Source organism: Prinia subflava, chromosome 14 (genome assembly GCF_021018805.1).
Source record: "Prinia subflava isolate CZ2003 ecotype Zambia chromosome 14, Cam_Psub_1.2, whole genome shotgun sequence".
Classification (NCBI taxonomy): Eukaryota; Metazoa; Chordata; class Aves; order Passeriformes; family Cisticolidae; genus Prinia; species Prinia subflava.
This window is the reverse complement of record NC_086260.1, coordinates 10,896,593-10,920,806: the sequence shown is the minus strand read 5'-3', so window position 1 is coordinate 10,920,806 and position 24,214 is coordinate 10,896,593. Positions and strand designations below refer to the sequence as shown.

The window sequence follows — 24,214 nt, the reverse complement described above, 5'->3', positions numbered from 1 at the left end:
ATAGGGAAATTGTCTTAAGTAATGGTTTCTGCAGATTTTTTTAAGGTATATTTATCCTATCTTTTATTGGAATAGAATTAAAATAAAATTAGAAACTAAAATAACTTTAATTACGAATTTCATGATTCAGTATGTTGTAAATCTTTCAGCATAATATTATGCCATAAAAATGCTATTTTGTGATAATTATTATTATTATAATTAATGCTCCTTAATTGCTGATGTCGCAGGCACGTGTTATCTGCAGGTTTTCCTGCAGTGTCTCTGGAGGAGCTCTTCCCTGGCGGGCGAGATGCAGAGGATCCAGATGGGTGCCTGGGCAGATGCTGGCTGTGTGCACATGGCTGGGTGTCCGTGTGCCCGAATGATGCTGCCAGCCTATCCCACCCTGTGGATTGCTTCCAGTACTTCCCAGACAAGGAGGATGCTACAAGCTGTGAATAATGCCTCCAGGCTTTGCTGTGGTCATACACACACTCGTGGTCACAGACAAGCTCCCTCCAACAGGGAGATGAGGTGAGTGTGGCTGAGGGCTCTGCTTTTGGTGTGGTGAAAGCACCCCAGGGTGCCCATCTGTCTGTACAGGGGTAGGTGCAGATACTTGTGATGAGGAGATGCAGGGTATGACCAAGGGGAATATGTGATGGAGAACTAAAGCTGTCCAGAGGGAGGTGGGGAGAAGGCAGTGGGATGGAAGAGTGGTGGGATGGATGCAATGGCCAGACCAGGGCTTAATAGTTCTCATTAACATCCTTTATCAGCTTGGAGGATGCTGCTGGGGTCTGGGAGGCAGCGGCAGAGAGTGGATCTTCGGGCCCAGGTGTGAGGGAGGAGCAGCAGCATGGGGATGGAAAATGCCTGATGCCAAGTGTGTGAATTTTTCATGTGACCCAGAGGCCTCACTGGTAGCAGCATGGGGCTGCCCAGGCCCAGCTGAGAGAGGGGAGGCATGAAAATAGCCACTGAACCACCTGCTTCACAGTGGTGAGTGTATACGGGATGAAGCTGAAACCAGGATACATTTTTAATGACTCAGGCAGGGCTGGGTTTCTTTAAATAAGACTAGACAATGCATATGTGCTCCTGAAGCTGTGTAGTGCACCATGAATGCATTATTTACAGCAGCTTCTTCCTTGTCCATTTTAATTTTACATGGGTACTGGAGAAAGGGAAGGGACTCCTTGGTGTCTCATGGCCACCCACTTGTTCCATGTGACAGAAGTGAATTTTTGAGCCACCAAAGGATTTGGTGTTTATCTTTCCACTGACTTGAGTCGTGGGGAAAACAGTCATCCTAGAAATGGAGGCTTGCACCTAGGAGTGGAGGGAGCTATGGCCTGAAGTTTTGTCTGGTCTTGATAGTGCCATTTTCTGCCTTCTCCCCATGGATGAAATGCAGAGGGGATGTTCTTAGGCCACTGCAGCCTTCCCTCATGCCTACACATGCTCCACACAGCACCTCTGCTCCCTGCACTGGTGGAGGACCAGAAAGCCTTTGGGAAGTAGACAGTGCCACATGATCCTAAGAGTGAGGGAGGAGGTGAATCTACTCCATGGAAATGGTCCTCAGCTGACCCTGGCAGAGCAGGGTATGGAGCAGGTGGGAATAAACAGCAGTACAGCGGGCTGTGGCAGAGCAGGGGAGGAGGAGCGCTCCAAAGGACACAAAGTTTCCCAGTGTCTCTTCTAGTGGCTGTTGCCATAGCTCCTGGCAGGACAGGTGCCCCTGCACCATGTGGCAGTGATGCCGTGTCCATGGGGGTGCATCTTGGAGACTTTATGTACCTGGAGAATGGGACAGTGACTTTTTCCCTATCTTTAACATCGCCCTGACTCAAAGTCTGTGCTTGGTGCACCTTGTGTGGGAATGTCGGGCTGACAGGGAAGCACAAATTGGTTCCAGCCCTCCTGAGTAGCTGCTAAGGTGGGATCAAAGTCTAGGAGCTGATGGACATGAGGCTGCTTCCCCCAGCACTGCCAGGCCTGGGAGGGTTGAGATGGCAGCTTGATGGCTTGGAAAATAGGCTGAGATGAAGGAATATCAATACAAGAGCGAGCTGTTCCTGCCGAACAGCCCCGGGGCAGCTAATGTGAAATGCTGGTTGTCTGGGAGGAGTTGACAGGTGTCTGCATCAGGCATCCTGCTAATTAAGCACCGTCATGAGTCACAGGGCTGGGGATGAAGGAGCTGGGAAGGAGCTCAGCCGGAGCAGATATGGCCAGAGGGGATCTCTGTAGGACCTCCCTGCCCGCCGGGGATAGGCTGGTGTGTGCATGATTTGTCCGCTGGTGGATACACAGTCACCGGGGCGGGCCTTTAGGGAGCTGGGGATCAGCTTTGGGGAGAGCAGAGTGTGCGATCCCACTGGGTGTCTGTCTTCCCCCATTGTGGCTGTGTGTCCTTCCCTGGGTCCCATGTGCTGGCACTGATGTACAGACCAATCTCCTGTCACAGACCTGGCAGGGGCCCCCAGAGCCTCTCCCACACCCACAGCTCCCATCCCATCAAACCTCTTCCCAAATCAAGGTGTGCATCACCGCCAGTGTGACAGGCTGAGAAAATAAGGATATTTCCAGACTAGTGTCTCTCCTGATCCCCTTCAAGAAGATCCTCTTCTTACTGAAATGAACAGAGGCCTAGCCGGGCGAGGCCTCTGCCAGAAAATTCCCAGGAACATCAGCATGGTGGGGTGGATGAAGGGGCTGCTTGCCTTTTTGTGGATGGACACTGGTGATCCAGAGGGGCCCTGTAGCAGTAGGCAGAGGATGAAAGCTGTTCTGGCAGACAGCAAAGTGCCTTCCTTTCTGGGCAGAACTGGGAGTGAAGGAATGCTGCCACCCTGGCAACAGCCCCTGTGCCACCCTGTGTCCCCTCCTAGAGTGCCTCTCCAGCACCTTTTGCCCACTGCCCTTCATGCCTCTGCAGCTGTAATCCCATGAAAAAATGGCTCTATTCATTAGCCATTTTAATTCCACCCTGGACCCCCAGAGCTCTGCAGACACAGTTTGTTATCCTGACTGTCAAGAAGCTTAAGGAGCTGCTGATGCCTCCTGGAAAACTTTGACAAACCCTCTGGTCAGACCCAGTGCTGCTCCCCAGCGTGGCTGCTCAGCCTTTCTGTTCCTGAGGCTGGATTAGCAAAGATGTCTGTGAGGGTGGGAGGAGGGGAAAAAACCCCATTGTTGTCATCTGGACAGAGTGGATCTCTCCTGGTGCCCATGCCCATCGGGGAGATAGCCTGGGACCATCTGGCCAGAGCAAAGCTGCAGAGTTTGGCTGTGAGGGTCCCCAAAGCCACATTTGGATTCCAGACTGTTCTCTGGGCCAGTCAGATTTCACAGCCTAAAAACCTTTGGGCTGAGGCCACTGGATTTCTCTCATTCCTGTGTATTCAGGGCAGAAAGTTTAAACTGGGGTTTCAGGTTCTTGGGGGTTCATTTTCTGAAGATTTTTCCACCTATGGGTGATAACCAAGGGAAGTGACATGGCCTCAACTCTTGCACTGTGCAGAACTCTGCCTTTGAGCAGAATTGTTTAGCAATCAAAACCTGCAAACAGTAGAAAAAGTGAATTTTTCTGATTGTTTTTGGTCCTTCACCACACAGACTGGGAGAGCAGAGTAGAAAAGCCTTCCCATCTCTTTGGGCTCTCTCCAGTGATCTAATCCTCTCCCAGTTAGTTTCTGGTTTTGGCAAAGAGGTTGTCCGGCTGCTTTTAGAGAACAAGATGCCACTCTGGTAACATAGGCAAAGTGCTCCAGACACCCCAAGAACAGTTTGTGTCTCACTGTAATTTTGGTCGAAGTTGTGTGAGAATCGCCGAGTCAGCGTTCAGCACAATGAGAAGGAGCCGGGTGAACCCCCCGCTGCTGGGATTTGGATCCAGCTGCCTCCGGAGCCATCCTCTTCCTCCAGCCCTGCCTCCCAGCGCCCTGCGGAGCTCGGGAGCGCTTTTGAGGTGCCACTCAAGCCGCTGTCCTCGGGGCACGGGAAGGCTGTCAGCCCGCGGGGTCTGGCGGCAGCGGGGCTTGAGGACGAGCAGGGAGCTTGTAGATGAACAGAGCAACCCCCTGGGAAGCAGGATAAAAGAGCAAGCTTCCTGAGATAACGAGAGTCTGTCTGCGGGGGTGAGGTGCCCAGACGCGGGGGAAGCCGTGTGAGTGACAAGCGTGTCCCAGTGCCCGCTGGGCGTGCTGTGGAACGAGCCATGGGAGCGGCCGTGGGAGCTCTGCGGGTCACTGGGAGCCTGAGGCTGTTTCCCACCCAGTACAAACGCAGCTCCCTCCTGACCCTTGCTGGGCACGGGCACAGGTGGTTCTTCGACTTTCTTTCTGTTTTCCTTTATTCCCTTGTCTCAGGGCTGGGCCCTCCTCGGTGAATCAGGAAGGGGCTGGTGGTGCACTTTCAGCCAGGTGCCTGCTCTTTTCTCAGCTCCACCACCTTGTTTCCCCTTGTCACTGCATGTATGAGGACACACACATCTTCTAGCAAAAATTAATTGCTCCAGTTTCCTATCCCGGGGGCACACGGGTAGCAGTGGCCCGGGGATCAGTACTGCTGCATCACTCCGTCCTTCTCTGGGGAGGGAGAACTCATCATTTTCTTTTTGCCTCTGTAGCAGGAGCCAGCAGCCATGGGACCAAGGTCCGCCAGCACCAGCCCTAAGAGAGAGTGGATTTAAAAGCAGTAGTGGGAGATTGCCTGAATATCTCTCCCTTCTTTTTTATTCATTTAAGAGGTTTTGCTGTCTCGGTAACTCCCCTGAGAGACAGGAGCATCAGCCTCTTTGGATGTGAATACCTGACAAGTTTTTAATGTGAAAGGAATTCACTAAATTTAGTCTCTTCGAGGAAGGGAAAAAAAAAAAAAAAAAAAAAAAAAAAAAAGGAGAAGTGTTTCTTTCTTTCAGTCTGGGGGAAGTGATCCAAATCCCAGCCACTTCCCTGCCGGTAGAGCTTGATGATGTCTTCTCTGTCTTGAAAGCTTTTAAGTCTGGGCCCAATGTGTGTCCTTGCACAAAAAAGAGGTAGGACAATGGCAGCCTCTGATGCTGTGCCCTGGGGGAACAGGCCTGTTCTCAGCTCCTCTGGCCTCTTGGAAATGAATGCTGGTGAGGGCTGGATGGGGAGGTAAATGAAAAGAAAACCTTGCTGTCCAAGTTGCAGGGACATCATCTCTGCTCTCAGGTGGGGTCTGAGTGAGGTGTACGCACTGAGATGCTGAGGATGCTGAGGGGAGTACAGCTCTGCTGTTAAACTCAACTAAATCCCCCCTTTTCTCCTCCATTTTCCCCCCTACTCTCACAGGAGCCTTTGAAGGTCCATTTTCTCCTCTGTTCTGGTGCTTGAGACTCACCTGTGCCTTGTGCTTTCCTTTCATGTCCTCTCCCAAAGTACGCTGTGCTGCTCTCCACAGCTTTGGAATTCAGTTCCTCCTGTCAGAGAAGGCAAGGGGCTCCTATGGGTTTGTAAACACACATAGCTGCTGGGATCTTGCAGAGGAGGTCTACATGTGTACCTGCACCAGGTAAGCCCACACCTTCCTCCACAGATAGGGCAGCTCCTAGACTCCCACTGTGTGTAAAGGACAAAGTGTCTAAAGGACAAAGTGTCCCTGTGTAGAGAGCTGGTGGGGCTAAAAGTCTGACTGGTTGTGGCTGGGGAAACCTGTCTGAACAAGCCACCTTGCACCGATTGCCCCTGTGTTGCAGCAAATGGTGGGGTCCCAGAGAATCAGAACCATTTACAGCTCCATCTCCAATGGGGAGGTCTGGAGAGATCGACTCCGTTGTTTCCATCCCAAAGGTCTCTTCTGAAATCTATGGAGGTCCTGATGACAAACACTCTGTTTATTCCTGCTGATTTTTACTTTTTACAAAAGTCTCCCCCTGATGGAGAAATTATGGAGCATTTCATTAGGGCCCAACCAAACAGAGGACAGGGGAGAGGCAGGGTGCCATGGTGGCACTGCTTTCTCTGGGAAGGAACTCCGTGGCTGGCACGGTGAGAGGGAAAAGTAGGGGAAGGTTGCAAGAATGGATAATATTGAGAGTGCTTAAAAAGGACAAACAACCACTTCATACCTGTAATTAATATATTTTACTGGTTTTTTATTACTTTTCTCCCCTTTCGTAATTTTAATTTTGGGCGGAGTGGATACGATGCCAGTGGGCAGATGCTGAATGGACAGCGCGGGGAGCGCAGTCCTGCTGTGGGGCGCAGGGGAGCGGCGGGCGAGGACGCTCAGGTGGGTGCGGACCCCTCCTTGCCCCGCAGCCCCACGCGATCGCCTCCGCTCGGTGGCCGCTTTTAGCGACGATCCCCATCCCACCCCTCGCGGCATCGCCCCTTTAAAGGCGGGGGGGCGGGGAGTCCACGCCCCTTTCCCCCTCGGGCGCCCCCTGGAGGCGGTGCGCGCGGGCGCGCCCCCGCCTCCCCGCCCTTTCCTCGCGCCGCCGGTGCGGGGAGTACGCGCGTGCGCGCGGCGGGGGCGCGCAGCGGGGGCGCGCGCGGCGGGCGGCGTTCCGTCGGGGCCCCGCGCCCCGTCCCATTCATGCGGGGCAGCGGCGGCGGCGAGAGCGAGGCGGGCGCGGAGCCCCGGGCGGCGGCGGCAGCGGCAGCGGCAGCGGCGGCGCGGGGAGGCGGGCGCGGGGAGGCGGGCGCGGAGGAGGAGGGGACGGAGGAGAAGGAGGCAGTGGCGGCAGAGAAGGCGGCGGCGGCCCGGCGGGCGGCTTGGTGTGGAATGCAATTATGGCTGGCACGGCGGAGGCGAGCGGGATCCGGAGCCGTGAGTAATCTGGCTGCAACTTTCGGGCGCGGCGCGATATGTCCAATTGGTCGGTTCGTTAAAAAGAATGCGGATTTGGCTTTATTGCTCCCCTAAAAAATTTGGCTTTATTGCTACCGCGGCGACGGCGCGGGGCTGGCCCGGGCAGGGCACAGCGGCCCCGTCGGGGGGCGCGGAGGGGCCGCGGCGGCCGGGCAGGGCTGGGCCGGGCTGGGCCGGCGCCGCGCTGCTGCCGCCGGGACCAGCCCGCATTGCGCCCCAAAGCTCCGGGAGCCGCCTCCCGCGGGGGGACAAAACCGCGCCGGGACCGAGCCTCTTTCTTTATCCGCTGCACGCCCCGCGTGCGTCTCGTAGCGGTGTGTGTCGGGGACCGGGCAGGTGCGGGCTGGACGGGCTGAGGGCCGCTTCCCCGCTCGGAGCTCCTCGGGCCGGGGCGCTCCCGCGGGCAGCCGATGCCAGCGGTGCCTCTCTGCCCGGTGCAGCGGCGGGGCTTGGCCGGCTCCCTCCTCCCCTCCCTCCCCGCTGCACGCTCCTGCCCCGGCTCTCGCCGGCGTTCGCTGCCCCAGCCACGCCGCCCCGCTGCCCTCCCGGGTCCGGCACTGCTGGGGACGTGAACCGGACTCAGCCTTTACCGCCTTGGATCACGCATCTGCCTTGCTCTGTATCTCCGCTGTCATCCCCGCATCGTGCTGCCCCACATCCTCTCTGTCATCCCTGTGTCCGCACTGCCCCATATCCCCGCTGCCATCCCCGCATTGTGCTATCCCATATCCATTCACGCATTCTCGCTGTTTTACATCCCCACATCCCACCGGGGCGCGGTGAGCGGCATCCGGGCTGGGCTCGTCCCGAAGCCCACAGCGCCGCCGTTCCCTCCGCGCTCCCCGTTCTCCAGCCGCCGACGGGGAGGTGCCGTGGGCGCCCTGCGGGATGGGATCGGATAGGGTGGGATGGCTGCCGTCGCCCTCGTTATGATCGTTACTATTGTGATCGCGCTGTAGTTTGGCAGCACAGCGCTGGGCACCTCCGAGCGAGGCTTGGGAGGCTGCGGTACCGTGTGGGGGGCTGCGCCGGTGCGCCCCTCCCGCCGCCGATGTGAACGTGGAAGGTGGCGAATCAAGCCGGCTGCTCGCTCAGTGTCCCTTAGCCCCTTCCCATTCCTGCCCGGCGAACGCACAACGGCAGCTCCAGCGTGCGATCGGGGAGGGATTTGCAGAATCTCTGTGCTATGCCGAAATAAATCCCGGAATCCCGCAATCGCCTTCTCCTCCCTTGTCTTCCTTGCGGGAAAATTCTTCCTTCTGCCTCTGGCCGAGCGCCGGGGTAGGGGGAGCCAGGGGAGGGGGGCTGGTGTGTAAACAGGGCTTAACATGAAGGTCACTGGTTAAAGAGGAGACGGATGGGAGAGAAAAGACAGGCATTAACCTCACTTGTTAGCTCCCCCCTGGCTCCTGTTTGGGGAGGACAAAACAAAAGCGGAACCTGCTAACGGGGGGGATGAATATTCATGATCCTTCTCGTATGCTTCGGGACACGGAGGGGAGAAAAGTTGGGCAGATGAGCCGCCTCCCGAAGCTGCTTTTCCTCCAGCTTGCGAGAAAATCCTTTTCTGCTGAGCGAGAGCCGTGTCGGGGGGAATTACCAGCCTTTTGCTGGATTTCTTCTCTAATTTTTTTAAATTTTTATTTTCTTTTGTATGCGGCTGCAAGAATTAGAAAAAAAAGGGGAGAGGAAAAAAAAAAAAAAAAAGAGAAGCTGAGGCTATTGACTACATCAAAGGTTATCCATTTGAAAACACCATTTTCCTCTGAAGAGCGGCTAATTGCTTCCTGAACAATCCCAGGGTCTTTTGTATATACTCAGTGGGTAAAATGAGTGACTTGATGTCTCTCTCTCAAGACACTGGTGACCGAACAGGGCGGAAAGGTGGAGAAGCCAAGGAAAAGCAATGGGGCAGATGCCTCTGGGAGGATGCATGGATGATTTCTTAAGTGGCTGCAAGGAGGGAAGGTTTTTTTCTTCTTCCCGCTCGCCGCCGAGTGATCTGCTGGTGCCAGTGGATGCCGGCAGCGGTGTGGCGACACGGGGCTATAAGGAAGGCTGGTAAGGAAGTTTGGATTCAAAATACCCGATCAAGCGTGTGATCTGGTGCTCCCCGTACGCCGGAGGCTTTGGCTGCCGGTTCCGCTCCTCCGAGAGAGGCGAGCGTGGATGCGCTCGCCGCTCTCCAGGGGCTGCGGAGAGGCAGCGCCGGGGGCTGCCTGGCTCCTGCTCCCTTGAGTGGCTGGGCTTTCTGCAGCTGCTACCCTAAAGATTAAAGTTTTGGCGACGTTGCTTTTGTTAGCATGGTGATAGCGGCGTCTGGGAGAGTTTTCCCCTCTTGGCTTTTTTTTTTTTTAATAGAAACATGGGATTTGGAACAGAGCGCAGGCATCCGCCTTCGTGCACGCTCGGGCTGTGCACGGAGCTGCGGAGCAGAGCCCTTGTGCTCCGTCACACAAAGCCCTTTCCCCGAGCGAGGCAGTGCCCTGAGAGATAAACAAACTCCTCTGAACTCCGCTGGAGACGGGGCCGAGGGCCATGTCTGCGGCTCCCGGGGAGTGTTTCACCGGGGGTTTGCGCAGCCGAAATGGAAAAGGGTAATAAAGCGGCGCTGCTGCGTGCTGGCAGGGCTGCCTCCCCTCCTCCATGGCGGCGGCAGCCGGGGCTGGCCCCTGCCCTGCTCCCTGCGTGCAAATGTCACGCTAGGCCGGTTATTTCCGTGGGTTCGCTGCATTTGACTTCTGCTGAACAAAGCGGAGGATCTGGCCCTGGGATCGGACATAATGAAGGGAGTTCGGATGTGTTTATTCTCTAGGCTGAGTGTGGGTCAGGCCCTTTGTTGCTGCCTGCCTTGCTCCTGGCTGCAGCAGTCACTGCTGCCGAGAGCCGGAGCCGGCCCTGAGCTGGCAATTTCCGAGCAGCAGAGACTGGTGCTGCCGTGCTGGTGACACTGGCTCCCTGCAAACCGGGGGGAGCATTACTTGTATGAGGCTTCTGCCGAGTCCCTCTGGGCTTTGTTGTAATTGCCTTTCTGTGTAGGATGTTTTGGTGCCTTGGTCATTTGTGTCTTCGTTGAGGAGTCACACATGGGTTTTGGCACCTCTGGCTCAGTGGAAGGGGAACCTTGAAAAAGCCAGGACAGCAGAGGTGCTGCCATGTCTCTGTGCAGCGACAGAAGGGTGAGCATGGGTCACCGCAATGATGCCATCCTCACTGCCTGCAAGCTTGACTTTTTCATTGATCTGAACTGGTGGAATGTATGTCTCAAAAACTTGGGTTGTTGTTGTCGCTGATCCATGAATGTCTCCTTCAAGTTTGTATGCTGTGTGGAAGAAACTGGTGAGTAGAGGGTTCCTGGCCAGGGTTTGACCAGTGATTGGCTTGGTGATGTACAGTGTGTGTAGAGGAAGTTCCAAAGGTCAGGAATTATCAATGATGTGGAGCTTGGTTCAGCATGGACCATGACTCCTTTCCTGAGTTTGGATTGGGGCCCCTTTTCTCAGCAAGGTGCTAAGTGCCATGGCTTCATGCAGAATGAGGAGGAACAAGTGTTTGTCACCATCCACTGGTGAGCTGGCTGATTTGGCTTTAGACTGGAGACAGCCAGCTTCTTGTCTGGCTGTAGCCTGGGAAGTGTTCCATGCAATGCTGTGGGGAGCATCCCACAACAGATCTGTGGTACTTGGTGAGAACATGTGTGCTCGCACACAGTTCCTGACCCACAGCCTCACCCATGCCCCTCTTAGTCTTCCCCAGGGTGCAGCATGGAAGCCGTGTAGATACCCCAACATGGTCTGCCTGCTACACTTGGAGGTCACATTTGAGCAAACATCTTGTGCATCATGGAGGAGAAAATAAGTAAGACAATAAGTAAGTCTTGATGGTTTCAATGCCAAGCAAGGTCAGTCCTGGCTCTTCTGCCCTGCACTCTTCATGGGGTGTAGCCAAACTCACACCTTCCCATGGGTTTGTCAGAGCGTGGCCAGACACAGGAAGGTGTCCTTGTTTGCCTTGCTTCCCTGAGCACTCTGTGTCTGCCTCCAGCCCTTGTTCCAGGTGGAACATGTAAAAGCCATCATTTAAAAACCTGTATGAAAACATTTCAAAGTTTATTTTCCCTTTAGCCAAGGCTTGGCACACCTTCTCTTTGTTGCTGGTGTGCCGAGATGTTTGAGTTTGGAAGAAAACTCCACATCCAGATCGTCGGGTTCACACTCCACAAACACTTTTGCTCCTTTGTCTTCTGAGGTTGCCTTGCATGGTGCAAGATGGACTGTATTGGGTGATTTCTCTATACCCATGGTGTTTCCGTGTAGTGAGGGCCAAGTCCGCCCCTGCCCTGTGAGCTGCTGTGTGCTGGTCTGTGCCCAGGACCAGAGACCCTTGTGAGCTGCCTGAAGCACAGAGGAGATTTTTTTGTTGCTGGGGTCAACTCAGGGCCTGGTGCAAGCAAGGGTGTGATATATCCTCTTTGCTCCTTGAGCTGAGATTGTGAGGGATTTTGCCAGAGAAAGTGCCTGAGGTGAGAACATGCCAGGGGTGCTGGGGACAGGCTGCATGGCTGTGGGGGATATGCTGTGCAGGGACCATCTCTTCCTCATCTCTCCTCCTCACCAGCAGCCTGCAGATCAGCCCTGCAGCTCGCTGCCCACCTACCCATCCTGAGCATCCTGCAATCTGCCAGCCAAATTGGCACAGAGACCTGGGAGTGCTGGTAATCCAATTTGGGCAGTTTAGCTGCACTTTGCTCTCCGTGCTGCTGGCCGGAGCTCCAGAGCTTTAATCCGTCTAATGACCCCAGCTTGAGTAACCACGACCATTTGCTTGATTCAGTTTTCCTTTCTATCGGCAAGGGCGAACGGGCTGAGGCTGCTCCTGAGTCCTGTCTGTGGTATCAGGTACGTTTTCCAGGTATAGGTATGTGTAGGGACTGGAACGTGAGGGCAGCATGGAGGGACACTGCAATCCCTTCTTTCTCTTTGGGAGATTTCTCCTTCCCTCTTCTCGTTTTTCATCTTCTCTCCTTCTTTTTCTGGTAAGGATAAGCCCTGCTTCCGGAGTTATTTTGCAACATAGTATTATTTTCAGAACGGCAAGGCCAAGAAAAATAAAATCCTCTCTCTTTCTTGGGTTGCCTACTGTTTAATGTACAAAATACAGGGGTGGTAATTGCATTAAAACATATATAATTATACTGGAGGGAAAAAAAATCCTGCTAATTGCACATGTGTTTTGAACTGATAAATGTTGAGTGATTCTTCATGTTTTCTTGAGAATTTGGAGTCTGGTATGTGAGAGGTTGGGAGCAGGGATGGTTTCCCAAAATTATTGTGAAGTGTGGATGCTCTGAGCACCTCTGGGGTAGTGTCAGTGTCAGAAGCTTGATCCTTTGCAGATCCTCATCTGATGATCGCCCATCCAGGCAAGTCTTGGTGTCATTGTGGGAGCCCTGCAAGTCCCTTTGCTTTATGTGTTCAGTTAATCAACTATTTGTGTGTCAAAATATTCGGGCTCCCTCACAGAAGAAAATTCCTGGCAAGAGAAGAGGCAGATTCCTGTGTTAGGGGAAGAAATTTCCTGTGTATGTAGCGCCACATCCAAGGGCTGTTCCTCCGCTTAACCATGATGTTGGCATGAGTGGGTGCTGCTGGGGGGCAGGGGAGGAGGAAGGATGGTCACACTCATTTCAAGTGGCACAATGTGAAAACTGCATTTTCTTCTGTGAATGCCGACCCTGTCAGAGCTGCCGATAACATCGCAGGTAATTATAATGGCAGTAAGTTGTTTGCTTTGTGCGTGCGGCCGGGCTTTGTGTACGAGTGGTTGCTTCGCTCTTCCTGCGCAGACTGTTAGTTTCAACAGGGGAAGAGGAAAACCCAAAAATATTTTAGGAGGAGTTTAAAAATAATCTTAGAGTTTGGCTGGTGGGCAGGATGTTTCACAGGATCGTGTTCCCTGCTGGTCCGTGTCCAGCTTTGTGGCCCTCGGAAGGCTTTGCTGGATAGTGTTGAGTCCTGTATTATCACTGTGGCCAGCCTGAGGGCTTGCTTTTGGGCTCTGGGAGATGGGAGTCTGCCCTGGGATTTGGGTTTTGCACTGGGTCGATCTGGCTGCCCTGTAGCAGAGCAGTGTCAGAGCCAGGGCATGAGCCCCAGCATACAGCTGCCACAGCCTCTGTAAACCATTTATATCTGTTCCCCAGTGTCTCATTCCCTCCACCCTCATCTGCTTTGCCGTGGTTTTTATTCCTACGAGTGTTGGCATGCTGGCAGGGTCCCTGCCTGCCCACTGCTGCTTATCTCTCTGTCCAGTTCCTGGATGGCTGCTTCATTTCTGGAGTCTCGGGGGGGCTCTCCCCTCTCTGGCGGGACCAGAATCGGCCGGATGAGCCCTGCTGAAGTCAAGAACCTGTTTTTCAGGCTGATGTCATCGGGAAGAAATGGGGGAGGAGGAAGGCAGGAAGGCAGCCCTGTTTCCGAAGGAGAGCCACTGCCGAGCCCCATGACGCTGACAGCAGCCCCGGCTCCCATGTTATTCCTTATCAGCACGGCCGAGGTGCCTACGGGGCTGCTGGCACATGCGGGAGAGGTCCTGCTCTGTGTGGCCTCGTGCCTGCATGGGAGAGAGTGGGAGGGAGGGATGCGATGGTGCCAGGGGAGCGTGTCAGCTCCTGACAGAGCAGGATCTCTTGGCCCACTGGCTGTGGCTTGTATGGCCCTGGCCCTCTATGAGGGTGATGGCACTTGCTGGAGCTGCCATCCAGCCACCTTCATTAGCAGAAAGTGGGTTTTTGGCAGAGGGGCTTGGAAAACCCTCCCAGCACAGGTGAGCAGCCGCCTCTTCTCAGTTTTGCACTGAAGGAGCCGATTCATTATGCTGATGCCTGTTGGAATCTCAGCTCCTCATGCATGGCGTCAGGCCATCCTAGCAAGATGGCCAGCATGGCTTGGGCTGCAGCTGGGATCTGCACGAAGAGGAGAAGCCGCCTTGCTCTGCTTTCTCTCCCAGCCAGCAGCTCTTGGGCTGCACCCATGCTTTGAAGTGTGCTCTGCCCAGGTCCAGTGGGTGAGACCCCCTTTCTGTGGGAAATTGGGGTGGGGTGTGTTGTTTTTGGCACTGCCCATAGGAAAGCAGAGTGCAGGCACAGCCACTGCTGTGGCACCTCCCTGTTAATATCAGATGCTCTTTGCCCATGGTACTGTGAATTAAGCCTCTTTTGGACTCTCAGAACAGATTCATCTGTGTTGATGTTGCTGTGAGACGACTTCTGGGCTTTTCCTCTTCCTGTCTCTGCCTGTCCCATTGCCGGGTGAGGCTCTTCTATCTCTCTGGATGTCTCACTTCTCCTGGTCAGCTTCACCTTGGGCAAATAAAACATGGGGCTATGCTGAGCTGGAAACTCCACAGGGGAAGCAGAGCCAAGACCTGAGCCATTGTGGTTCTTGGGGCAGCGTAACTGAAACAGCAGAGCGGGAAGGATGGGAGGTTTATAGGGGAGGGAAAAGCACACATGGCTTGGGAAAGCTCGTTTGGAGAAGTTTTGTGGTTGTTTTAATCAGAACTAATGTGATGGCAGTCGTGCTTGGCTTGCCACAGGACATCACAAGTGCTAGTGTCAGCAAGGGGCTGGGCAGAAGCATGGGAATTTCAGTTAGCTGGGATTAAACCACCCCAGAATGACCTCCATTTGCTGGAACAGAGGATATCCAGCAACCAGGAATTCTCCTGTGGCAGTGCTCCATTGCAAAGAGGGAGCTCTCCAGATTCCCTCTGGGATTTGGGGAAGTGCTTGTGACAGAGATGTGAAAATGCAGCTTGGAGATCTGGGCTGGAAGAGGGGCATTGATCTGGGGAGGGTAAGATCATGGCTTGTGTTTGTGGCTGCCCTGGCCCAGTGAGGGATGTGGAGCAGGAGGCTGGCGAGTGAGGAGTGATGTGTTATGCTCCAGGGTATGAAGTCAGACAAGGGAAGGATGCTGATGGCCAGAGGATCTCTTGTTGGAGTGTTGGACTTCTCTGCTGTTGAGAGACCTTGCTTGTGGGTGACCTTCTGGGTCTCTGCAAGTCCAGCTGGACCAGGGTGACGTCTGCCAGCAGGGCTGGTTTTTGGGACAGTTATGTGGGGCAGTGGAGTGTTAGGTTGTGAGAATCAGTCTGGGAGTGTGGGCCAAAGCCAAAGAGGGAGGTGGCCTTCAGGGAATTTGGTCTGTACTTCTTTGCTCTTAAGATGGGGGCAAGATGTTATTAATTGGTCCCGATTGAGGTGACAAAATTCTCACCAATCTGCTGTTTGAAGCCATGAGTTGACCTGGGTGTTGATAGTAGGAGGCCACAGTCCCATGGGTTGTGTCCTGGTGCTTTGGGTTGGGGTCTGTGGATGATGAGTGGCAGAGAGGGGTTTGAGGTGTTGTGCTCTGTGTATGCTAATGGACAAACTTCCTGAAGTAGGATGGGAAGCAGCAGGCTATGTTCTGTGTGGCTAATTACTAATTACCAGTGGCTGTGCACTGGTCTCCATTCCAGGCATCAGTCAATCCAGGTCTGTGTACTCCTCTCTTGGCTGCATGAGTACAAAGGAAGGTGTGGGGCACATTTTCCTCCTGGGAAGTCCAGATCCATCATGCGGGCTGCAAACAGAAAGACCCTCGGCAGCCCTTGTAGGGTCCCTGTATGGACTGTGATACCCAGGTGAGTTGTGGGAATAAGGCAAAGGACAGCCACTGACTCTCACTTCTGGTGTAGCTGGATGGAGTTGGAAAATATGTAAGGTCTCGGTCCATGCCCTATTTCCTGGCAGGACCTGCTGAGGCTGTCCTCCTCTGCCTCCTTGCCTTGGGATGTTGTGGTTGTGGGGAGCCTGGGTTTCCATACTGGCAATGCTTGTGAGCCCTTTTTGGAAGGGCTCTCTGCAGGGCAGCCTGCGGTCTCGGAGTGGAGAGTGCATGAAGTGGCTCCAGAGCTGTTGTGGAGTTCAAGCTGTTCTTGGTGTGACATGATTTCTTGCAGAGGACCAGAGATGGGGAATTGCGAACTCGAGAAATGCGATTTAATTTCCTCACTGCTTGTTCTTTTATGCTCCTTTTTGCTGAGGGTCAAGCTTCATGAGCCCTTGGGCAGTAGATGGTTGCTTCTTCTTGTCACGTTTCTCAGGACAAAAGAGGCTGAATTCTTTTCCTAGAAGATCCTTGCAGGGCAGGATTAGAAACTGGAGTGGATGACAGGATGAGGTCCTCAGCCCTTGCCTGGGAGGGATGGCAGGAGACTGGGAGGAAACTGAAGATGCTGAAGATATCCTTGACTGGGTGATAGTAATGGAGATTGGGGAATTGGGGCAGCTTCAGAGCTTGCTGTTGATCTCATCAGGGTGTGGTTTGAGCCAGGGATAAAGGTTGTTAATGATTTAACTCACTGGCTAGTGGGAGACCCCAGCCAAATATTTTTCAATGACTGTATGCAGTGAAGGAAGGAGTTAAAGTTTAGCCCTGTTGCAGCAACTGCATATGTAGTGCAGCTCGAATTTGTACCACCACCAGGCTTTCCTCATTGTTGCAAGGCTTTTCCCAGGCAGATGAACCTAAAAATATACCAGCTCTATGGTGAGGTTGCCTCTCCTGTGGCCCTAAGGCTTTTCTCTCCCCTGGATAATCTCCCCTCTCTCCTTTTTGCTAATTACTGGCAGTTTGTAGCTAGTCTCTTCTTGACTGTTTCTTATTGCTGAGAGCAGCAAGTGGCTTGGAGGGATTACAGGTAAAGGCTCTTTAGATGCCATGTCCCCTTTAGTGGGTCAGTTATTTGGGGGTTTTCAATCCCATAACTTCTCTCCTCCAACCTCACTTGCAAAAAGGCAAGGCTATAAAGATCTTGGGGTGTTTTGCTGGGAGTGAATCTTCTGGGGTCCTGTTGATGGAAGAGAAGGGGTGGCAGGTGGGTCTGTGTGTACCAGATATGCACCTCTGTGCTTGTCTGCATGTTTTAAACCCTGTCTGTGGGTGCTCCCATAAGGGCTGCTGCTTTGTAGGCTAGTGCTGACTCTTGGACTTGCTGCCTGGATGAGTGGAGAGCTGGTCCTTAACACTCTGTCCAGTCCTTGCCTTTTAAGGTTAGTTTTTCCATCCCAGTACTCCTGCTTTGTGCTATCAAAAGTGATTGTTTTCCCAAAGAGTGATCTCCCATTCCAAACACAGTTTTTTGGGCATATTGCAAGACCAGGGAGCTCTCAGACTTGGGGGATGAGTGCTGCTACCCCTTGCCACCTCTCCAGCAGCCAGGAAGTGGGGCACTGGCATCTCTGGGGTGTGTCCTTGGCTTGTTGCTGAAAGGCTCCTTGGAAGCTGGGATGTGTGAGTGTTGGCCATGCTGAGGTGGGTAACCCCCATCCAAGTCTTGCAGTGACTGAAACCATCTCAGTATGGCCTCTTTGAGGTGAAACTGTGAACAAATGTCCTTTGCAGAGGGGAATGAATGGGACTGGGGCAGATTTGGCTCTTGTGCTGGCTTTGTTTCTGATGGCAGGTTTCCTTCTGTAAATATGTGTGTGTCTTGTGTAAAACACAAAGACAAAAAACACAAGCCTGTGGTGCTGTCTGGCCGGTGGTGTAGCCCTGCTGTGGGGTGAGCCCTGGGGATGCTCAGTGCTGCATCACTTGCTGCCCAGCAGCACAGCTGGGTGTATTTGTGGTCCTGCTCTCCAGCTGGCATGCATGCAACTGGGCTGGGGTGAATTATTTTACTGCTGCCTGTTTCAGGGCAGGGCTCAGCTCCAGGATATCTTCCAGGGTTTTCCGTGCCTTTGGACTGCACTGGATGTGTTTCTGGTGCAGGTCTTGCTTCCTGGTGATGGCAGTGATATGGTGGCCCTGGATTGGGTCCTCCCAGGGCGAGGTGCTACTTGGATGCAGCCCCAGGGGTTGGGGTGCCCTGTAGTTTAAAGAGTATGCCAGCGGAGGAGCTGCCCTGCCTTAGTTGCTCTGTGACCTCTCCATGGGACTTGGAGGCTGTGTGACAGCAGGGAAATGCCCTTTGGCTGCTGCTCCCATGGGCAGGGAGCAGGGCTGTGCTGGGACCCATGCTCCATTGTAGGGCTGTCTACACCGTGGTGGGCTTGAGCCTTGCTTTAGGTCAGTCCAAAGTTCAGGAACGCATATCACTGAATCCCAAAGAAAGCAGACAAACTAACTATTTGTGCTGTTTTATTTTTATTAATCATTGCTGATGGTTTTAAGCAGGACTGGACAAAACCACCACTGGTGTCAGGTCACTAGGACGAGATGTTGCTGCTGTCATATATTTAGGAGCAGAAATCTCAGAGGAGCTCTGCAGAGTGTCATCTCTCAGCTTGCCCCAGCTCTGCCTCACTTTGCTCTTGTTCCAACCTCTCATTTGCAGTTCCCTACGTTAATTTGGGAATCTCCTGTTGGGCTTTCTAGCCCTGGTTTGTGGCAGCAGCTCGACCTCTAGTTCTCTCACCCACTTCCTGAAATAGAAGCAGTGAATCATAGAAATGCACTAAGAAAGCAAGTTCCCTGTCATGCTCTCTCATCGTGGCAGGAGATGCTCTGGGTGGCATCCCCATGCTGCACCAATCCCCATCTCCCCCATTCCTTCTCTCCTTGGCACATCACTGACACATGAATTTGGTGCTGGTGCTGGTCTCCTTGCCAGGCAGCCACTGTGCTGTTCCTCAGGGGCTCAGCTGCATGGGAGCAGTGGCTTGGTGATAGCTGTGCCAGTTTCTTGGGGTGGGAAACCACTCTCCAGTTTCCTTCAGGAAACCCCAATGCCTGCAGCTGCTGGGTTGTGGCTTTCTAGGCTAACCAGAGGGTTTTTGCTGACAGTGCCACTCGGTCCCACGCCAGTGTGGTTTGGGGATAATAACCTCTGATCTGGGGTGCTTGTTGTTATTCTCTTACCAGCAAGCTCAGAAAAATGAAGATTCTGGTCAGTGTGAATGTCTTCTGGGAATGCCCTTACCCTGACTGTTGTGACTGCCTACTCTTTGCTGGGAGGCTGCCAGTGTTGAAAAAGGTAGTAGAAATGGGTGATTAGGACCATGGGTATGATTTCCAAGGTGGTGCTTTTGTTGTCTCCACACCCATGGAGCTTTGTGGCACCTGCATTTGGTCTCAGTGCTGCTCATGTGCCGTCATCTAAATGTCCCTTGAGATTGTTGCCTTGGAAGAGGATGTGTTGGGAAGTTGAAGAGAGCAGGATAAGGAGCATTGTGGGCAGAGGCAGATCTGCAGAGAGGTGTGGAAGTAGTGCAGAAGCTTTGCCCAGCATATCTGGGGCTCAGGGAGCTGGCAGGGCTGCAGGGGTGGCAAGGGCTGGGCTTGCCCTCTAAAGGGAGGGGGTGGGTCTTGTGTTTGTTGGGAGTTGGAGAAGGGGTAAAAAAGTTTCTCCCTTTCCTTAGATCTCTCCCAGTCTGGCTGTGTGGCTTGGGAGGGGAAAGGCAGAAGTGAAGGGTGCTATACGGAATATTGGAGTAGCTGGATGGCTCACTGCTGGCTCAGTGATGATGCAGCCCCCCGAGGTTTGCATGTGGCCTAGCTGGTGGGTCCCACAGCCCTGCCAAGGACAGGGTGCTGAGGCTGGGGCAGCGTTCAGCCCCACACAGCCCTGCTGATATGGCAAGTGGCTGCCCTCTGACACCCTACTGTGCCAGGGATCGGATCTGGCAGAGCTGCCAGTCACCATGGGCCATATTTCCTACTTGAGCCACTCCCTGCTGGGGATCCTCTTGGAGGTTGTCCTGAGCTGAGTCAGAGATGGATGATAAGGATAGGAAGGAGAGAGAGTGAGGCTCTCCTCCTCCTCCACTCCCTTTTGGAGTGACTGATCTGCATTGGCTGGAAAATTGAGCTGGTGCCCCAGCCATGGACCTTGGTCTCGCCTCGGGTGGATGGATTGTGATGGTAGGATGGGCTGTGTGCTGGCAGGGGGGTTTGCTCAACCCCAGGTTAGTCTAGGGGTGCTTGTGCCTGCGTGGGGAGGGTGGATGGAAAAGACAGGGATGGGATGTAACAGAGGGGCTGCTGAGCTGATGCAGAGATCAGAACTGTGCATTGGTCTCCTGTGGCCATCTCCTCCCTGCTGCCAGGATGCAAAGGTCACCCTGGTGTGGGGTATTTGGCTGGCTCCCCGCTGCTTTGCTGCTCCATATTGGTGAGCCCCAGCTGTAGCACAGCAGCAGGCAGAGCATTCCATCCCCCCTGCATGGGCCCCTTTGTCCCTCTGGAGCCTCTCAAACCAACTGCTTCATGTCTGACCCTGTGTTTTCTAATGCGTAGAAGTGCCAAAAGGACAGGCCTGTCCTTGCCATGCCCGTGTGCTCCCTCCAACCCCTCCTGCCCATGACCCTCCTGGCAGGCAGGTGGCAGGATGGTGGGCAACATGCCAGGGCTCTTAGCTCTCTCAACTCCTTTATAAAGTGCTTTTGAGATCCTCCTCTGTGTAGGGACTTGGGCTGTGTTTGTTGCTAACTGGGATTTTGCATCCATTCCCAGTACCGCCATAGAGTGGGATTGGGGCAGCTGGTCAGGATCTCTTCTGCCTGCTAGGAAAATGTGAAGCAGCAGTCTTCTGTGTGGGATGGAACATGTTTGAGACTGCAGGAAAGCCTCCTGACCTGACTTTTCTTGTCTTTCTCCTTCTAGGGTTGACTGGACTGGCTGTGCCCACGATGCCCTGAATGCTGAGCGCAGCAGAAGCAGAGGAGAGTGTATCCCATTAGCTCCTCTTCCCTCCCCCATCCCTTTAGTTTGGGTTTGTTTCTATTTATTTTGTGGCTGGGTTTGGCCATGGCCTTGGCTGGATGTGAGGCTGCTGCAATGTGGCTCCTTTGGCTCAAGCACCACTTCTCCATCCACATTTGGACCTTGCTGCTCTTGGGGACCACCTGGCTACCACTGGCGGAAGGCAGCCCCAAATCTCCCTTTAGGACTTTCCTGGTTACAGACTGGAGCTTGACACACTTGGTGGTCCATAACAAAACCGGGGAGGTCTACGTGGGGGCTGTCAATCGGATCTACAAGCTCTCCAATAACCTCACACTCCTGCGGACCCACGTGACGGGGCCCGTGGAGGACAATGAGAAGTGTTACCCTCCACCCAGTGTCCAATCCTGCCCACATGGGCTGGTTACCACCAACAACGTGAACAAACTGCTGCTGGTGGACTACTCGGGGAATCGACTGATTGCCTGCGGCAGTGCCTCCCAGGGGATTTGCCAGTTCCTGCGGCTGGATGACCTCTTCAAGTTGGGTGAGCCCCACCACCGCAAGGAACACTACCTCTCCAGTGTCAACGAGTCGGGCACCATGTCTGGTGTCATCATTGAGGTGCTGAATGGGCAGAACAAGCTCTTCATTGGGACGCCCATTGATGGGAAGTCAGAGTACTTCCCCACTCTTTCCAGCCGCAAGCTGATGGCCAATGAGGAGAACGCGGAGATGTTTGGCTTTGTCTACCAGGATGAATTTGTCTCCTCGCAGCTCAAAATCCCCTCGGATACACTCTCCAAGTTCCCCACCTTTGACATCTACTACATCTACAGCTTCAGCAGCGAGCAGTTTGTTTACTACCTGACCCTGCAGCTGGACACCCAGCTGACCTCTCCTGACTCCACTGGGGAGCAGTTTTTCACCTCCAAGATCGTCCGCCTCTGTGTGGATGACCCCAAGTTCTACTCCTATGTGGAATTCCCCATTGGCTGCGTGCAGGATGGCATCGAATACCGCCTGATCCAGGATGCCTACCTGACCAAGCCTGGCAAGGCTTTGGCCAAGTACCTGGGTGTCTCAGAGCAGGAGGATATCCTCTTCACCATCTTCTCCCAGGGCCAGAAAAATAGGGTTAAGCCTCCCAAGGAGTCTGTGCTCTGCCTCTTCACGTTGAAGAAGATCAAGGATAAGATCAAGGAGCGTATCCAGTCATGCTACAGAGGGGAAGGGAAACTCTCACTGCCCTGGCTCTTGAATAAGGAGCTGGGCTGCATCAACTCAGTAAGTTGTCACCTGTTTTTACTCAAGCCAGACTATTTCTGGTTTCTGGTGGTGTTCTCTGGCTGGACCTTTCCCAGTGATTTGCCCTGAGCTGTGTTTTCCCTGTGGGTTTGGGCAATGTCAGTCAATTGGGCTGGGAGGATGGTATGCTCAGGCCTCAGGGCATCTGCTGCAGCTCTGCTGTGGAGTCCCTTGCAGATGGTGTGTGTGGGTTTGTGGGTGTTGTGTCACCTGGGGCATGGCAGTGGCCAAGCAGAAGGTGTTGGAAGCAGCTGGATATGCAAGACAGGGAGCATAGACCTGATGGAGGGAGGTGGGGAGGCTGATGGTCCCAGCAGAAGTTGTTTCAGCATGGAGAGATGACATCTTCTCCATGGGGTGCTGGGAGGGCACAAGGCGCTGTCAGTGAGGTGGCTTTTGGGAGTGACCAGTGCAAACTGTCATCCAGAGATGCAGAAGGTGAGTGCTGCTATCCTGGAACAGTTATTCCCAACTGAGGGAGCACTCCCCTCTGTCCTCAGAGAGGTGTTTTCCCACCTGATTCTCACCTGGGTGTGTCTGCTCCCTGCTGGTGTCTCAGCTGCTCAGTGTGGGACCTCTGAGTGGTGATGGGCAGGGGACCTCGCAGCTTGGCTTGGGGGTTTGTTTTCTCATTGAACTGCTACTGTTACTGCATTCTTTTCCGGGCAATGTTATAAACTGTGAGTACTTGCTGGTGGCTACAACTCCAGGTGATGGAGAGGTCATAGGCTGGATAATCCCCAAGTAGGGTCAGATATGGGGCTGAGGCAGGCTTGGGCTGTTGCTGTGTGTGTTTGGGAGGGTCTGGTAGAGGTCCTGACTCACCTGCCATCACCCACCTACCCCAAGTCTGGCTTGTTGATGTTCAGCACCCATCAGCAAGCCCCCAGCCCTGCTCAAGCAGGGCAGGTAGGCAGGGAGTCTCTGTGGAGCAGCCCTGCTTTCTCTTCCACTGTCCTCTCCACCACTCTGAAGGAGACCGCTAACAGCTGCCTGACAAAGTAAAGGGTTTGCTGTCAAGAGTGCTGGGCTCTCAAATCAGATTTTGGCTTTGAACTAATTCAATTTTGCTGGAAAATGATGAAATCGTTACACGGCTGCCTGTTGGGTTGCACAGCTGCTGGCTCCGGCGGTGGAGTTGCTTGCTGCTGACTCCTGCACTCCTGGCTCACCTCTCTCAGTGCCCCACTAATGCCATGTCCCCTGGGTTTGGGGAGGGTACTCTGCCCCCCTGCGCTCTAGGGATGGTTTAAACTCTGATGGTCCTAGGATTGCTACCTGGTGGCCAGCCCCTGGGAGTAAGTGGATCTCAAGGTACGTTGTGGGTCCTGCAGATATGGCTCCTGTGGGGTGGAAGGATGTGCACCATGATGGTGAGGCTCCTGCTTTTGTATGGGTTGGCCTGGGGAGTGACACCCTCCCCCAGGGGAACCAAGTGTTTTCTGTCCCAGCCCTTCTCCAGCTGCCAGGCCGAGTGGGGCAAGACATGACCTGGATCATACATCAAGCCCTCAGCTCCTTGTTGTGTTGAGCACAGGCCAAACCAGACCGCTGGAAGTATGAAGCCTCTGTCTGGAGGCTGTCAGGAATTTTTCTGTCAGGAATTTCTGTACCCCGAATAAAATAAAGCCACCTCTAGGGTGGGTCTTGGCAGTGATAGATCTCTTGGTGGTGAGGACTGGTGAGAAAATAAAGGACATGCTGTTTTTTCTTATTTTTAAGGAGGCAAAATGTAATTGCTCAAGTCAGTAACTGCTTGAGATTTGCACCCCATCCATATGGAAATGTGCAAGGAGCTCTCTGGCTCTGCTCCTTCATGGCAGTAAGGGGCTGAGGTTGGTCCATGCTGGAAGAGATTTTTGTCAGCACTGCACTCCCAGACCTCAAGCAGTACAGGGCCAATGGATACTCATCCCCAGTGCTGCAGTGTAGCTCTGATTCTCCAGAGCTGGTGCTGGAGCCAGGAGGAAAGGCTACCAGGCTTGGCAGATAGCTCAGGAGATGTTAGTGATTCCTCTCCAGTGCTGGTAAGTGGAGTGAATCCCTGCTTCCTATTTCTCTCTCCCTCCTTCTGGGATCCAGTGATCTGGAAGTGGGAAGGGGAAGGGAGCTGGCTCTCTAGGGAGATTCCTCACACTGGTGCACTCAGACCTGAGCATGGACTTCCAAACACAGCAGAGGCACCTTGTGGAAGCACCCAGGCCACTTCCCTGTGTCAGCCCCACTGCTTAAATCCCCCTGAACCTCTCCAGAGGCTTTGCTGCTCTCAGTGTTTCACTGTTGTGTAGCCAGGCTCTTTTCTTCCCCTGTGCAGTTGCAGGGCTGGGAGGTCTTTGTGCCTGTGGCCAGATGTGCTCAGCACATCT

The 24,214-nt window shown here is 53.9% G+C and overlaps 1 protein-coding gene across 3 annotated transcripts in view; it reads left to right on the top strand.

The window, feature by feature from the left end:
- Nucleotides 1-375: 375 nt before the first annotated feature.
- The window catches only part of PLXNA1 (plexin A1), a 120,560-nt gene continuing 96,721 nt past the window's right edge, over nucleotides 376-24,214 (top strand). The window contains exons 1-2 of one of the 3 annotated variants that reach the window (XM_063411957.1): nucleotides 376-516; nucleotides 20,481-21,827. In XM_063411957.1, the coding sequence (XP_063268027.1) occupies nucleotides 20,625-21,827 (1,203 nt within the window). In that variant the 5' untranslated portion in view covers nucleotides 376-516; nucleotides 20,481-20,624. Of the gene's footprint in view, nucleotides 517-6,475; nucleotides 6,787-8,483; nucleotides 8,890-20,480; nucleotides 21,828-24,214 lie in introns of those variants that run through there. The other 2 variants (XM_063411955.1, XM_063411956.1) reach the window with 2 other exon arrangements.